Here is an 18,042-nt window from a genome sequence, read left to right as displayed (position 1 = left end):
TGATTTGCAATAGGGAATTTGAATTGTCAACTGGTTAAGGTTATATGAAGTGGAGACACTGAATATTCTCCCTATTGTTCCAAGAAATGAATCCGAAACAAATTATAGTCAGAACATGACAAGGTTGCAAGCATGGCAGAAGCATGGCCATTCATTGACAAAGATCTTGAAGATTTGGTATCAAGATATACAAACTGTCAGGAGTGCAGGATAAAACCACCAAAGATAATCTACAGGCATGTAGCTGAACGACAAACCCATTTCAGAGTGCCTATGTTGATTTTTTGTCAGAAACAGCAATTAGTGGGCAGTATTGTGACTTAGAGATTAGAGCCGATACCTCACAGACCTTGGGTCAATTCTGACCTACAATGCTGTCTGTGTGGGGATTTCACATTCTCCCTCTGATGCATGGAGCTCCTCCAGGTTGCACTGGTTTCCTCTTACATCTCATAGGCATTTGGGTTAGCAAGTTAATTGGCCACTAAAAATTACCTTTAGCTTAAAAGTGGGTGACAATATGGTAAGGGTTGCAGTGGGGAGGAGTGTGGGTATTGGTGGGAGGCCCAGGGTGAGAACCTGATGAGAATGTGGGGCAGGATACAATGGGATGAAAGGAAATGACTATTAGCTGCTCAGTGTGGACACAGTCAGCTGAGGGGCCTGTTTTTGAGCCGTGCAACTCTATGAGGCTTTCTAGTTCTTATCAGCGCAGTAGTGTAAAGGTTAGCAGATCACTTTAAAGTGATCATAGATCAGGGGTCTTTTCCTGCTGCTGCCTGCAAGGAGTTTGCATCTTCTCCCCGTGACTCGGTGCGTTTCCTCCGGGTTCCTCCCACCTTCCGAGAACATGGAGTTTAGGGTCAATGAGTTGTGGGCGTGCTGGCACCAAAAGCACGGGGACACTTGAGGGCTACCCAGTACAATCATCGCTTATTTGATTTGATGAAAATGACGCATTTCACCCTATGTTTCAATGTACATGTGACAATAAAGCTAATCTTTCAAATCACTCATTCTATGTGTTGGGCACGTGGCCAAGTGGTTAAGGAGTTCCTCCAGTGATCTGAAGGTCACTAGTTCGAGCCTTGGCTGTGGCAGCGTGTTTGTGTCCTTGAGCAAGGCACTTAACCACACATTGCTCTAGTGTCTGTGCGAGGAATGGCGCCCCACACAGACTTCCAATCTGCGCCTTGTAAGGCATGAAAATGCCCGACGCAGGCCTCCCATGGTCTGAGTCAACGTTCTCTCCCCTCCCTCCCCTATGAGCAAACTGAAGGGGTGTTGGTCAAGACGACCGAGGGGGATGAACTGGGAATAGGGATGGGCAAAGCAAAGGGGAAACTAAGCAAGAAATTAGAGTGAAACGGAGAAAGCAGTGTGAGATACAGCATGGTATACGTCTTTGAGCTGATGAGCCAGCGCACTAGGTACAGTGAAACATAAGTAGTCTGAGAAAAGCCAGAGTAAACCTCGAAGGCCCAGAGATAGTGGGCAGCAGGATGATCCGTTGTGGAAACTAGGAGTGGACCTGGAAGGGAGAAGCCAGGGTGTGGTGCACGCAGGCCTGAAAGGATGGGTGCCGAGCGGACCGTGTAGGGTCATTCAGAAGCGGACATGAACAGTGCAAAGGGGCAAAATAGCGAGGAGTGTGCAATAGATAGAGCAGGGCAGCCGGAAGTGGATTGGGCATCGTGAAAATGGTCCTGGCACAATAGGGTGATGCATAAATTGATGCAGGTAGATGGTGTTCGTGTAGACAGATGCCAGTGTGGCCCAGACATTGTGGGCTGTAGACCTTATTTCTTTGCTGTGTTGATGCCATGACATTATTGATTCGTGGTATCATGAACAGCGACAAAATGAATAATTGAGGAGATGAGATGGAGTCCCTGAAGAGTTTGTTTTAGATAATATGCTTCAATCCAAGTGAAACTTCTGAACCCTTCAAAACATTCAATACCTTTAGATTTTCATTAATTCTCCCATACTGCTTGGCTTCTAAAGATGGAGCCAAAGAGCATGAATATTTTAAGGAAGTTTCAGAGAGAGCAGCTATCCAAGATTGCTTAAGTTTAGCCATGAATCATCATTCTGTTAAATTGTTGCTGAAGTATTGTACAACATTGTATTCTACCAAAGGAAGTGCCCTAACATAGCTGTTGATGCATCACAGACTTCAGATATACTTGAATTTATTGCAGCTTAACTTGGAGAAGAAAATGGAGAGAGAGCTGCGGAAGCGAAAGCAAGCCATCCTCACAAAAGATTGAGAAGAGACAAACTGATACAGTTTAGATACCATGAGAAGCTGGGACTGAGAAGAACAAGGAACATCATGCAGATTCCTTCTTCTGCAGCCCTTGACCTTTCCTACCTACCTGGCTTCACCTTTCAGCTAGCCTTCCCCTACACCCACCTTTTTATTCTGGCATCTTCCCCTTTCCTTCTCAGTCCTGAAGAAGGGTCTGGGCCAGAAACGTCAACTACCTATTCATTTCCACAGATGCAGCCTGACCTGTCGAGTTCGTCCAGCATTTTGTGTGTTTTGCTTAAGATTTCGGGCATCTGCAGACTTTCTCGTTTTTATCATGCAGAGGTTAGATATTTTAATTCTGCATTAGTAAACTTGTAGCGCTAGAAACCATTTTATTCAATGGAAGAAAAGTCAGAAGGATCCACAATGATTGCAATGAGAGATGTATCAGAATGCACTGGATAAATATGTGATGACATATACAATCTAGAAAGGTCTATAGAATCAGCCACTGAAGAGTCACCAGCAACAAAGGCTAATGCGATAAATTTGTCAGATCAAGAAGCAAATGCGTGGCAAGAGAGTCAAACGCATTTGAGAGAGCCAGTCCTGCCAAAGGGTTTCGGCCCGAATCATCAACTATACTTTTTTCCATAGATGCTGCCTGGTCTTCTGAGTTCCTCCAGCATTTTGTGTGTGTTGCTCAGATTTCGCTTGTTTGAGAGAGCCAATTAATAGACAGAAACAATGATTGTCACGTAGGGAAAGAAATGGGATATACTTGTATGCAAATACTGTATGTCATACATTACATGGTATGCACTGCAATGATGTCATAAATATGACAGCATATTTTTGTCTGCAATGAAGTGTGAATAGTTATTGTAACTATTGGTTTCTCATCGTAGTTCTAGATAATAACATTGATACACTGCAGAAATGAAAACATATTTTCCATCAAGGAAATTGGGATTATAAAGTCCACCATTGTTGGAATTATTATCTCTTATGTGGTCAAACATTACTTGATTTTTTTTTAATGTGCTTATGAATTTAAAATACGTTTTCAAGGTCTGGGAACATTGGCTTTAATCATACTTGTTACCAACTTAGTTGCGTTCAGAAGACGATGAAGATGGTTGATCGCATATTATAGGAATGGGTTTGGTAGTAATGGTCATTTTTTTTTTGGTCCTTGTTCACAGTGATCTGATTTACCATAGTGCTCAATCGGCTATTCAGGCATTTGGGCCCTCCACATGAATGCATCTGGACCAGAAAGACTGTCAAGTTTTTCCAATAAATCTTCCCTAATAATCCTTTTGCATCAATCAGTGAGAAAGTAACAGGCTGAGAGAGACAGAAGCAGAATATTGAAAATATAGTATTTCAAGTGTGCTATCATGGATAAACCAACTAAAGTGGCAAAAGAGAATGTGGCCTTTCAATGACTGAGTGCCTGGCTCTGACAAAGAAAGTTATTGAAAATTCTATCAATTAACGTCTCTCAATGATATACACAGAAACATGCAAGCAAATGTGAATATGGGGCAGATGTACTTGTATATTATGTCACTAATTTCTAGACGATGCATCAAGGCAAAATTTAGGTGAGAAGGATTTTGCACCCAAAACGAAAAGGCTGGGTTTTCTATCCGATTGATTTTCCCTCGAAGAGTTTAATTATCAGGAATGCAATATTCTTTTGTTAGTTTTCCTCTGCGATGACCTCTAAGATAATTAATTATGACCGAAAGAAGTCAATCAACCCCGTAGTTTCTGTGCTTGTCAGCATCTTGAGGAGATTTGGGTACAGAAAATGCAAAAAGAAAATAAACACATAAACAAACTCTGCTATCACCTGTTCTTTGAGACTGTCAAACAGAAGTTTCCTGCCCATGCATCCTGGGGAAAGTAACTTCCACAAGTCGCCATCTCTTTCAATGACTAACGGAATTTCAATAGTAAGCTTCGTAACAACAATTTTTATAGTATCACAGTTATTGCCAGTAGCAGACATGGATAAAATTAATATTTTTTGCCAACATTTGGATTCTTTACAAAGTAAGGCACATGTTTTCCCTTTCCGTACCTACCTATTTCGGTCATAGTTACTCCAGGAGCCAGTTGACCATTTGTAAAAGAGCTATACGTAAACAAGTTTGGTACAGGTGTGAGTTCATAAATAGGCTCTTGTTTTATTTGCTTGATTCCAGCCATGTCTATTCCAGACTGATCCGGCGATGGTTGCGCAGAATCTACACTGTAATATCCATTAGCTCCCTCAGACTGTACTTTTGGCAGATCGATTACATGTCCGTTTGCGTAAGTGCCACCAATCTCGTTGTTCAGGTCTGTCAAGCCATTGCTGATGCTGTTGGTGTAGACGCGGGCAAGAGCTTCTGCCTCGCCGCTCTGCTGCTGCCGCTGCTCTTGCAGCCTTTGTTGGTGCTTCTGGACCTCGGCGTACAAACTGTCACGCTGCTTCTTGGACATTCTCCCAAACTTCACAGCTGTGAGAGGAAAAGAAATTGTCCTTAAATAAATTGAAACTGGAAGACTCTATTTCCAAGTATCATATTCTCATGGGAACTAGAAACAAAATGCTAAAATTGTTGACATTTAACCCTTAACAACGGTATGGTCACCCCATTTAATTTGTTCATTTTTCAAGATGTGAACATCACTGGATATGCAGCCATTTATTGCCCATTTCTAATGTCTCTTGAAATCAAGTGCGAAGAGGAGGTTCACGAGAATAATTCTAGGAATGAAAGGATTAATGTCTGAGGAGCATTTGATGGCTCTGGGCCTGTTATCACTGGATTTTATTAGAATAAGGGTGGGTCTCATTGAAACCTATCAAATATTGAAATGCCCAGATAGACTGAATATGGAAAGGATGTCTCCTATAGAGGAGGAGTCCAGGACCAGTGAGCACGACCTCAGACTAGAGTGAATTCCCTTTAGAATCAAGATGAGAAGGAATTTCTTTAGCCAAAGGGTGGTGAATCTGTAGAATTCATTGCCACAGATGCCAAGTCACAGGGTATATTTAAAGTGGAGGCTAATAGGTTCTTGATTGGTAAGAGTGTCAAAGGTTACAGGGTGAATGCAGGAGAATGGGGTTGCGATAGCTAATAAATCAGTCATGATGGAATTGCAGACCAGACTCGATGGGCCAGATGGCCTAATTCTGCTCTGATGTTTTATGGTCAACCCACTTCTAGACCATTGCAGAGGGCACTTAAAATTGATAACTGATATTAGTGAGCTGAGAATCATAGAGTTACAAAGATAGTAGATTTCCACCGTGATGTACGGTAGTGAACCAGTTGTTATTTTTAACATCTATTTGTTTGTAGGTCTCATTACATATGATTATTATTTTTAAATGCCATTTTATAAACTGAATTTAAATTTCAGTGCTGCCATGGTAGGAAATGAACTCTGGGCCTCTGAATTTTGAGTCCAGTTATTTAACTGTTATACTTAGTATGACAAAGAATTTCCAGTACAGAGGGCGGATTCTCATGGGTGATAATGTTTTACAGAAGTCTCCCATGCTATTACATTTCATACTGTCAGCTGTTCCTTTTAATCAACATGCTTATCTACTTTCCCTTAAAATGTCTCTATTCATCTCAAGTATTGCTCATGTTAACAAGCTTTGCAGTCTAGTGACTGGAGTTATAGCTTCAGAGACACTAGATGATACTGTAAGATTGATTTATTAACCAGAAGCTAGCAGTCCTGATACTTAAACGCAAACAACAGGAATTCTGCAGATGCTGGAAATTCAAGCAACACACATCAAAGTTGCTGGTGAACGCAGCAGGCCAGGCAGCATCTGTAGGAAGAGGTGCAGTCGACGTTTCAGGCCGAGACCCTCCGTCAGGACTTCCTTCAGTTAGTCCTGACGAAGGGTCTCGGCCTGAAACGTCGACTGCACCTCTTCCTACAAATGCTGCCTGGCCTGCTGCGTTCACCAGCAACTTTGATGTGTGTTGCAGTCCTGATACTTGTCTGCAGACATTCTGAGTCAACCATAGGAGTCAAAGTAGAGTATTGGGTGCAGATATTAAACAACTCTGAGCACAAAGATCCATTTCAATGTTGGGGGCACCAGAGCTAAATACACTTTGCTTGACCGTGTTACAAGTGGGCTTTCCAGAAGGGGAAAAAAAAGTTTAAACGTAAAACTGCGTTTCTTTCACAACATTCTATGCAAGTGCCTAAGACCATATCTAGTGCCTGTAATTGCTTTTTTTTTAAAAAAGGCAATTGTTTCTGGTTTAAAACATCCCAATGAAGTTCATCACAGAATCTGTTTAGCAAGGCAAAAATAAAACACTGCAGATGATGAAAGCTGGAAATAAAAGCAGTGCGATGCGGTAGTGGAGCATTTAGCATGACGCCATTACAGCGCTAGCAGCCCAGGTTCAGTTCCACCACTGTCTGAAAGGAGGTTGTATGTTTTCCCCATGATCATGTGAGTCTACTCCAGGTGCTCCTGTTTCTTCCCATATTCCAAAGATGTACTAGTTAGTTGTTTAGTTTGTCACATGGGTACAACTGGACAGTGCAGGCTCGTTGGGCCTTTAAGGCCCAAGGATGCAGGCCATCGGGTCCAGGGACGCTGCCCATTAGCCCCAATGATTTTCCTGGTACTCGTTACCAAGCTGCATCTCTATAATTTAAAAAATAAAACATGGAAAATGGTGGCAACCCTCGCAGTTCAAACAGCATCTGTACATTTAGTTAAGGTTTCAATAAAGGACTTTTCGTTAGAGCTGGGAACGGTTAGTAATTAAACCAGTTTTCGGTTTCAAAGGAAGATGTGAGGTACCAGGAGAAATAGATCTGTGAGAGGATGGAGATGGTGGTGGTGGTGGCACTGTGGGAGAAAACAGAACATTGGGAACAGGAGCAAAACTAGGCCAGCCAGCCCTTTGAGCCTGCCCTGTGGTTCCGTAATATCCTGGAGACAAAATCCGTACATAATACTACCTATGTGGTTTCACCAATTCCCACTGTAAGTCTGCATCAAAACATCCCCACTTTTATATTCTACACCCCTTGCAGTAACCCCAGCAGTTCATCACCCTTCCTAGTTAATTTCTATAGCTGCAAATCGACCCTTTGTGTTTCATAAAATGGAAACCATTATGAACTTCTTGTAGTGCAACATATTACAGGACTCACCAATTGGAAATTAATTTGAATATCATTTATTTTTAATTGTTTAGAGATACAGCGCAGAACAGGCTCTTCCAATCCACTGAGCCACTCCGCCCAGCAACCCACCTATTTTACACCAGCCTAGTCACAGAACAATTTATAATGAGCCGTTAGCCTATTCAGCAGTACGTCTTTGGACTGGGAGAATATCACAGCATGTGGAGGAAACCCACAAGGTTGTGATGAGAAGGTACAAATTCTTCATAGATGGCACTAGAATTGAACTCTGAACACCGAACACGGGGCAAGCTGTAAAAGTGCTGTGCTAATCGTTATGCTTACGTGGTGCCCCACTTCCTTCCAAAGTGAATAACCTTTTATTTCCCATATTGCACTCCATTTTCCATCTTCATGCCCATCCACACAACATATTTAAAACGCTTTTTAAGAATCTGTGTCCTTTTCGCAATTTGTTCACCTGGGTTATGCATCAGCAACGAATTTGGCTCCAGTACACTTGGTCCCTTCATCCAATTCATTCAGTAGAGGGTCTGGTGCTGATCTCTGTGTGTCTCCACTGATCAGCAATACAACAACCACTCTTTCTGATAGTTAACCACTCTCCTCCCCAACCATGTTCACTCTCATCTTCTGTGGTAGCCTTTTGTTTCACACCCTAGAGCGTAACTTCTGGAGATCCAAATACACGACTACTGGGTCCCCTTTATCACTCTTTTTGGTTATATTTCCAAAGAATTCTATCAAATTAATCAAACATAATTTTCCTTCCATAAACCAGGCTTATGAATTTTAAAACGGTTCACTGCCATTTTGGATTCATAATGGATTCCAGCACCTTCCAAAATACAGTTGTTAGACCTACAGTTTCCTGCTTCCCATCTCGCCCTTTTCAAGTATTGTGGTGTTATTTTTGCAGTTTTCCAATTCTCTGGAACCCCTCCGTAACCTAGAGAATTTTGGCAATTTGCAACACATTGACTATCTCTGCAGCCAATTTCTTTAAAGCCCAACGTTGCATTCCATCGCATCCAGGCACTTACTGATTTCCCTGCTACTTTCTCTCGAGTGATAGAAATTAAGTTCCTCTTAAAGCACTTTGTAAGCACTGAATGCAGCGTACGACTGGAAGCACTGCATGTGAATGCTACTCTGCCCGGTAAGCATGTTTATTTTGTTGGCTGATGGGAAGGGACAGGGGTCAAAGGGAAAGTGTCACACTTCCTTGGATTGCATAAGAAGGTGCAGTGAATAGGAAGCTAGATTTTGGAGGAAATGGAAGAATGCTTCAGCATGTCACAGAAGAAACAGTCCCTTCAAAATGTTGAGATAACTGAAGGGATAATTTAGATTTATCAGATAGTTAAAATAGGGATTAACTGGCATTTCTTCCACTTTAGAACACTGCATTCATGATACACTTACAGCTATGTTGGGAAAACAAATATACATCAGGAAACTGCTTTGCAGAACACCTCTGTTCAGACTGCAGTGATGACCCTTAATTGCCAGTCATCTGTCATTTCAACTCTTCATCCCACTCCTAACCTAAGCTCTCTGTTCTAAAAAAAATGCAATGCAAGCTCAAGGACAGTATAACATCTTCTACCTTGACACATAACAGGATTCAACATCAAATTAAGCACACTCAGTTTATCAGCATGGCAGTCTTATGTTTTACATTCAGTACCTTTTCTCCTCCTTCTCCTCCAGTATTTCAAATTGAATTTTTCTCCTCCTATTTACACCCTACTCCATACATAACTTTACCACTGTCACTCAGCCAGCAGCTTAACACTTGTGTCATTCAGTCTCTCTGCGTCTCCACATTTTCATAAATATTCCTTGTCACCTTATTTACCGCTTTCCTCTTTTCCTGTAACTTCCAACATCTTCTAGTTCTGATGTAAGATCATCAACCTGAAACATTAATTATTTCTCTGCACATGCTGCTTAACTTGCTGATTATTTCCAGCAGTTTCTGTTTTCAATTTATTGCCATCAACTAATTTTTGTGTGAAAAAGAAATACTACAATTAAGTATAATTCCTTAATTCTCTACTGACGCCCCCCCCCCACCCCACCTTAAACCTAAACTCTCTGGTTGTAGATACCTTGCCTAAGGGGAAGCATTTGTTTGGGCTGCTTTTCCCAATCCATGATACATTTTATTCAAGATTCAAAAGTTTTCACATCATGGTGTGGCAGGTGATGAGAGGAATCCTTCCAGACTTCAAGGCTTCTGAACACACCAATTGTTCAGAAACATAAAGTGCTCCTCTGAAATAAATAGGCGTGAGGAGGTTAGTTCACAACAGAGGGATGGGAACCAGTGCAGAGAGACAGAGGGGTGTAAAGTGAGCATAGAAGCAAAAAGTACAAAGGAGAAAAGTAAAAGTGGCAGGCCGACAAATCCAGGGCAAGTATTAAAAAGGGCCACTTTTCAACATAATTGTACAAGGGCTAAGAGAGTTGTAAAAGAGCGCCTGAAGGCTTTATGTGTCAATGCAAGGAGCATTCGTAATAAGGTGGATGAATTGAAAGTGCAGATTGTTATTAATGATTATGATATAGTTGGGATCACAGAGACATGGCTCCAGGGTGACCAGGGATGGGAGCTCAACGTTCAGGGATATTCAATATTCAGGAGGGATAGACATGAAGGAAGGGGAGGTGGGGTGGCGTTGCTGGTTAAAGAAGAGATTAACACAATAGAAAGGAAGGACAGAAGCCGGGAAGATGTGGAATCGATATGGGTAGAGCTGCGTAACACTAAGGGGCAGAAGACACTGGTGGGAGTTGTGTACAGGCCACCTAACAGTAGTAGTGAGGTCGGAGATGGTATTAAACAGGAAATTAGAAATGTGTGCAATAAAGGAACAGCAGTTATAATGGGTGACTTCAATCTACATGTAGACTGGGTGAACCAAATTGGTAAAGGTGCTGAGGAAGAGGATTTCTTGGAATGTATGCGGGATGGTTTTTTGAACCAACAGGTCGAGGAACCAACTAGAGAGCAGGCTATTCTGGACTGGGTTTTGAGCAATGAGGAAGGGTTAATTAGCGATCTTGTCATGAGAGGCCCCTTGGGTAAGAGTGACCATAATATGGTGGAATTCTTCATTAATATGGAGAGTGACATAGTTAATTCAGAAACAAAGGTTCTGAACTTAAAGAGGGGTAACTTTGAAGGTATGAGACGTGAATTAGCTAAGATAGACTGGCAAATGACACTTAAAGGATTGACGGTGGATATGCAATGGCAAGCATTTATAGGTTGCATGGATGAACTACAACAATTGTTCATCCCAGTTTGGCAAAAGAATAAATCAAGGAAGGTAGTGCACCCATGGCTGACAAGAGAAATTAGGGATAGTATCAATTCCAAAGAAGTAGCATACAAATTAGCCAGAGAAAGTGGCTCACCTGAGGACTGGGAGAAATTCAGAGTTCAGCAGAGGAGGACAAATGGCTTAATTAGGAAGGGGAAAAAAGATTATGAGAGAAAACTGGCAGAGAACATAAAAACGGACTGTAAAAGCTTTTATAGATATGTAAAAAGGAAAAGACTGGTAAAGACAAATGTAGGTCCCCTGCAGACAGAAACAGGTGAATTGATTATGGGGAGCAAGGACATGGCAGACCAATTGAATAATTACTTTGGTTCTGTCTTCACTAAGGAGGACATAAATAATCTTCCAGAAATAGTAAGGGACAGAGGGTCCAGTGAGATGGAGGAACTGAGCGAAATACATGTTAGTAGGGAAGTGGTGTTAGGTAAATTGAAGGGATTGAAGACAGATAAATCCCCAGGGCCAGATGGTCTGCATCCTAGAGTGCTTAAGGAAGTAGCCCAAGAAATAGTGGATGCATTAGTGATAATTTTTCAAAACTCGTTAGATTCTGGACTAGTTCCTGAGGATTGGAGGGTGGCTAATGTAACCCCACTTTTTAAAAAAGGAGGGAGAGAGAAACCGGGGAATTATAGACCGGTTAGCCTAACGTCGGTGGTGGGGAAACTGCTGGAGTCAGTTATCAAGGATGTGATAACAGCACATTTGGAAAGCGGTGAAATGATCGGACAAAGTCAGCATGGATTTGTGAAAGGAAAATCATGTCTGACGAATCTCATAGAATTTTTTGAGGATGTAACTAGTAGAGTGGATAGGGGAGAACCAGTGGATGTGGTATATTTGGATTTTCAAAAGGCTTTTGACAAGGTCCCACACAGGAGATTAGTGTGCAAACTTAAAGCACACGGTATTGGGGGTAAGGTATTGGTGTGGGTGGAGAATTGGTTAGCAGACAGGAAGCAAAGAGTGGGAATAAACGGGACCTTTTCAGAATGGCAGGCGGTGACTAGTGGGGTACCGCAAGGCTCAGTGCTGGGACCCCAGTTGTTTACAATATATATTAATGACTTGGATGAGGGAATTAAATGCAGCATCTCCAAGTTTGCGGATGACACGAAGCTGGGCGGCAGTGTTAGCAGTGAGGAGGATGCTAAGAGGATGCAGGGTGACTTGGATAGGTTGGGTGAGTGGGCAAACTCATGGCAGATGCAATTTAATGTGGATAAATGTGAAGTTATCCACTTTGGTGGCAAAAATAGGAAAACAGATTATTATCTGAATAGTGGCCGATTAGGAAAAGGGGAGGTGCAACGAGACCTGGGTGTCATTATACACCAGTCATTGAAAGTGGGCATGCAGGTACAGCAGGCGGTGAAAAAGGCGAATGGTATGCTGGCATTTATAGCGAGAGGATTCGAGTACAGGAACAGGGAGGTACTACTGCAGTTGTACAAGGCCTTGGTGAGACCACACCTGGAGTATTGTGTGCAGTTTTGGTCCCCTAATCTGAGGAAAGACATCTTTGCCATAGAGGGAGTACAAAGAAGGTTCACCAGATTGATTCCTGGGATGGCAGGACTTTCATATGAAGAAAGACTGGATGAACTGGGCTTGTACTCGTTGGAATTTAGAAGATTGAGGGGGGATCTGATTGAAACGTATAAGATCCTAAAGGGATTGGACAGGCTAGATGCAGGAAGATTGTTCCCGATGTTGGGGAAGTCCAGAACGAGGGGTCACAGTTTGAGGATAGAGGGGAAGCCTTTTAGGACCGAGATTAGGAAAAACTTCTTCACACAGAGAGTGGTGAATCTGTGGAATTCTCTGCCACAGCAAACTGTTGAGGCCAGTTCATTGGCTATGTTTAAGAGGGAGTTAGATATGGCCCTTGTGGCTACAGGGGTCGGGGGGTATGGGGGGAAGGCTGGGGCGGGGTTCTGAATTGGATGATCAGCCATGATCATAATAAATGGCGGTGCAGGCTCGAAGGGCCGAATGGCCTACTCCTGCACCTATTTTCTATGTTTCTATGTTTCTATGTTTCTATGAATTATCAGCAGAGGATGAGCCGTGCAGGAGGAGATACTGAAAGAAGGAGGAGGAGAAAGAGGAAGGCTTTCAGCTGGAGGCTAAAGTTGTCCAGACTGTTCATAAAGTAATTCTCCTATTTAAAGCTCAGGAATGAGCAAAGTGCACCTCTGCAAAGGAACCTTCACTGGTCTGTTCCATGTAGCATCTATGGTTGTAGCTCAAAGCCGGATGAGGATTGCTTCAGCAAATGCAGCCACATGACTGCATTGGTGACCTTGCACTTCCACTACTTCTGGGTAGCGATAGTTTGCATGATGGGAGATCACTGAGACTCTCAGGAAGCACTAACCAAATTTCAATTTCTTTTCAAAAACCGGTAGGCAGATAGAGTCCACACTTCACAACAATTGACAGGTGCTATGAATTAATTCCACATCTAACAATGGTCAGTATTGTTAAATTGCACTTAAACTGGAACTGCAAGGGATTCCAGCTCCCAATTCACCAAATGCAGTGAATATTGTGGAGCATTGCCCAGTATCTTGACTGTAGTCATGAGGCTCACATTGTATCCCAGACCATTGTGTCTTCTGTATTTAAACCTTCACAGCAAAACAAAATGTTCTGCACAGGGTGACAAGCTCTTGACGGTGACAACATAGCTCATTGCTTTGCTATCGCGGGAGGCAGAGGAACAGCTATGGGATTAATTCAAGTCAGTAGACTAGGTCATCTTCAAGGACTCAAAGGTTTTGAACGAAAATACCACAGTTGTCACAGACTTTATTAAAACCAGAGGTAGACATGTGTGTCACCAGAAATTTATTCGGAGTCTTCCCCAACCAGAAGCCCTGGATGAACCATGAGATCCACAATCCGCTGAGGGGCAGATCAGTGGCATTCAGGTCTGCCGACCAGGTAAGATACAAGATGTCCAGGTATGATCTCTAGAAATCCATCTCATATGTGAAGTGGCAATTCCGGACCAAACTTGAATCACTGAAGGATGTTTGACAGCTGTGGCAGGGCTTGAATGTTATTACCTCTTACAAAGTGAAACCAAGTGACATAGGTGACAACCAGGCTTGTCTCCCAGATAAGCTCAGTGTCTTCTATGTTCGCTTTGACAGTCAAAATATGGAGGGACCTTCACAAATTCCCTCAGCCCTCAATGAGACCTCAGCCTCCAAAGCCAATGTGAAAGCATCTTTCAAGAGGGTGAATCGGTGGAAAGCATCTGGTCCAGATGGGGTACCTGGCTGAGTACTAAAGACCTGTGCAGAACAGCTGCCTGGAATGTTCACCAAAATCTTTAACCTCTCGCTTCAGCAGTCAGATCTACCCACCTGCATCAAGCAGGCATCAATTATACCGGAACCCAAGAAGAACTTGGTAACCTTCCTCAATGACTATCATCCAGTAGCAGCTACACCCACTGAGAGTTCAACTTTTCTTGTCAAAAACCAGCAAGCAGATAGAGCCCACACTTCACATCATTATCACGAAGGTGATAGGTTTAGCCACCAACTGCGCAACAAAAATGCTGAGGGACATTAGCATGAGAAGAAAGAGGAGATGAAGCAACCAACAGGATAACAAAGCTGTTAGGAAAGAAGGGGCAACACAGACAGCTCTTTACAGTATGGGAATGTCCTTTCAGAAAGAATTTCATTGAAACGGCAACAACTGAACTCAGACTCTCCAGTTATCAACAGCTTGTATTCCTTTCCAGGGAATTGATGGCGTTGTGGCCAAGACTGCTGATGATACAAAGAGAGGTGGAGGGGCAGGTAGCATTGAGGAAGCAGAGAGTGTGCAGAAGGACTTGGGCAGATTCAGAGAATGGGCAAAGAAGTGGCAGATGGAATACGATGTAGATCAGGGACTTTGGTAGAAAGAATAAAGGCATAGACTTTAAGCAGGAAGCAAATTCAGAAATCAGAGGTGCAAAGGGACTTGGGAGTCCTAGTGCAGGATTTCCTAAACATTAACTTGCAGGCTGATTCGATAGTAGGGGAAGCATTAGCATTAGTAGGGGAAGTGTTAGCATTAATTTCAGGAGGATATAAAGCAAGGATATAATGCTGAGACTTTATAAGGCATTGGTCAGACTGCACTTGGAATATGGTGGGCAGTTTTGGGCCCTTTATCTAAGTAAGGATGTGCTGGCATTGGAGAGGGTCCAGAGCAGGTTCATGAGAATAATCCTGGGAATGAAAGGGTTAATTTATGAGGACTGTTTGATGGGACGAGGCCGGTACGCATTGGAACTTAGAAGTATAAAGGGGGATCTCACTGAAACCTATTGAATATTGAAAAGCCTAAGCCTAGGCAGAGTGGAGGTGGAGAGGATGTTTCCTAAAGTGGGAGAGTCTAGGACCAGAGGGCACAGCCTCAGAATACAAGGACATCGCTTTAGGACTGAAATGAGGAGGAATTTCTTTTGCCAGAGGGTGGTGAATATGTGGAATTCATTTCCAAGGATAGCAATGGAGGCCAAGTCATTGGGTATACTTAAAGTGGTGGTTGATAGATTCTTGATTCATAAGGGTGTAAAAGGTTACAAGTAAAAGACAGCAGAATGGGTTTGAGGGGGTTAATAAATCAGCCATGATAGAACGGGCAGAGCAAATGCAATGGAACTGAATGACCTAATTCTGCTCCTATGTCTTATGGTCTTATTGTCTTTCCTCTCCTCAAACATTACTCATAGTGTCATCTGCTTGTCCACAATGTAAAAATAAAAGCAACCATAGAGTACATTCTGAACCATACTAAGTGAAGTCATTCTGCATTATATACAAACATCAACTGGTTACACTTGTGCATTCTTTAAATCTTTCTGCTAATGGTTACCCAAATGTCTGAGGGACTCCAAGATGTTGGATAACCAGCTTTGGGCCTAGAACCTGGTTGCAGTCTGTATTATTTTGGTATGGACAAAAGTCGTCTATGAAAAATATCTGACAGCAGAAACATTGCTGTAGCAGTAATGGTGGGAACACAAACTTTGACAATCTGAGTAAGGACAGCAGGTTTGTGTTCCATGAAATTATTGCCACTTTCCCTGAGGTCTCAGCACTCCAAGTGACTGATTGGAGAACAGATTGATATAGCGTTCTGCAAGCCCATCTGGACATTATAATCTAAAGCTATGATAGAGGTAGTCTGCCCTTGCTTGCCAATTGCCCATTCCAGAATTTATTGGCTACAATAATGCTGCTAATGGCCGCAGATGCTGCACTGTTGTTGGGTCAGTAAGTGTACAGATGGAGTTACCCATCACTTCCAGGCAGGAATGGTTGGGCTCCAAATTCTGTACAATGCCCTGTGCCAAATTAATTTCAGATGCCTCTGTGCTCCATGACTTTGTACACAGCTTTCTGGCAGGCTTTCTCAGAGTATCAGGTATTCTGGTCCACATGCACAACAGCCGCAGTATCCTGGCCCGTGGTCATCATAATTCCTACGTGACCTTGACCTCCAGAAATTGGGAATCCACACCATTCTTTCTCTTTGCCCTGGCCAACATTCATCCTGCCTGGTGTACCTTGTCCAGTTGTGAATCCCATCTGCAATCTGAGCCACAAAAACAACACTTTTTTTCTTGAAGTATCTTTACTGTCCAATTCCAGAGTAAGTTCTTTGTTACGCTAAACAATTTCTTCTCTGCCTTTTTTCTATTAAAATATCCACAACCTGTGTCATGGGGCATCTTTCCAGTCTATTGTCTGTTGTTTGTGGCTCCTCAATTATTCTCACCTCAATTTCTACATTTACCTCATAGCTTAGATTGTTCGTGAGCCATTAAAAAAAATTTCCTCCACACTTTTCCTCTTACCCTATTAATCCATCACTTGTTTCCTGCCCCCTCACTTCCTTGATCAACCTCTTCTTCAGGGCAACATTGTTGGTCAATATATTGCAAAGGCTGGGTTTTGATATCTCTTGAAGAGAATAAGCTAACAATTTCTCAAAAGAAAGACGTCTCAACCTGAAATCTTTTTTCTGACTTCTGATTTGGCATCATCACTAAATGCAGCATGTATTTCGTGCACCAAATATGCTTAAACTCCAATTCATAGGAAGCTGTCCCTAAGGTACAGTATACTCTAAATTATCAGTAATAATAAAACCCATGCTGCTGAATGACACTAAAAATTGACTAATAATGTCATCATTATTGTTATCTCCTTGATATTCCTTTGCTACCTGGTCAGTTTACAGTTTTGGGAGCAACTGAATGAAAAGGGCAGAAGGACATGGCATAGTGAAGAGAGGCTGGGGGATTTAATTAGATTAGATTCAACTTTATTGTCATTGTGCCGAGTACAGATACAAAGCCAATGAAATGCAGTTAGCATTTGACCAGAAATGCAAAGAATAGTGTTATTTACAAAATAACTGCGAATAAAAAGTGTTACAGCACACAAATATAAGAGTACTGAATCAGTCCAATATGGGTGCAATACTGCTTAGTGCTGTGATGTGAGGTTCAGCAGGGTCACAGCCTCAGGGAAGAAGACCTTCCTGAGCCTGCTGGTGTGGGAGCGGAAGCTGCTGTAGCGCCTACCGGATGGGAGGAGAGTTAAAAAGTCCATGGTTAGGGTGAGATGCATCCTTGATAATGCTTTTTGCCCTGCGCAGGCAGCATTTATGGTAGATGTTCTCAATGGTAGGCAATTGGGTGCCGATAATCTGCTGGGCAGTTTTCACCACACGCTGGAGTGCTTTGCCGGCCGATACGGGACAATTGCCATACCACACTGAGATGCAGTTGGTGAGTATGCTCTCAGTGGTACAGCGGTAAAAGTCCGTCAGTATCCTGGGACAGAGGTGAGCTTTCTTGATGCTCCGCAGGAAATAAAGGCACTGTTGCGCCTTTTTGATCAGGATGGAAGAGCTCAGGGACCAGGTGAGATCCTCGGAAATGTGGACACCAAGGAATTTGAAGCTTGATACACGCTCCACTACAGCTCCGTTGATATAGATGGGGACGTGAGTGTGGCTCCTAGCATGCCTGAAGTCCACAATGATCTCCCTGGTCTTCTGGATGTTAAAGGCCAGGTTGTTGTCAGTACACCACGCGGCCAGGTGCTGGACCTCGTCCCTGTAGGCTGTCTTGTCATCCCCTCTGATCAGGCCAACCACCGTGGTGTTGTCTGCGAATTTGATTATGGAGTTAGAACCGTGTACAGATAC

At 42.8% G+C, this 18,042-nt stretch overlaps 1 protein-coding gene across 1 annotated transcript in view; it reads right to left on the bottom strand.

The window, feature by feature from the left end:
* rorb (RAR-related orphan receptor B) overlaps window positions 1–18,042 on the bottom strand; it is a 199,862-nt gene that overhangs the window by 57,497 nt on the left and 124,323 nt on the right. Inside the window, exon 4 of the mRNA XM_063069177.1 lies at window positions 4,354–4,770. Coding sequence (XP_062925247.1) covers window positions 4,354–4,770 — 417 coding nt within the window. The remainder of the gene's footprint in view (window positions 1–4,353; window positions 4,771–18,042) is intronic.

Source organism: Mobula hypostoma, chromosome 16 (assembly GCF_963921235.1).
Source record: "Mobula hypostoma chromosome 16, sMobHyp1.1, whole genome shotgun sequence".
NCBI lineage: Eukaryota > Metazoa > Chordata > Chondrichthyes > Myliobatiformes > Myliobatidae > Mobula > Mobula hypostoma.
Note: the sequence above shows the minus strand (reverse complement) of the source record. Positions and strands in the feature narration are given on the sequence as shown.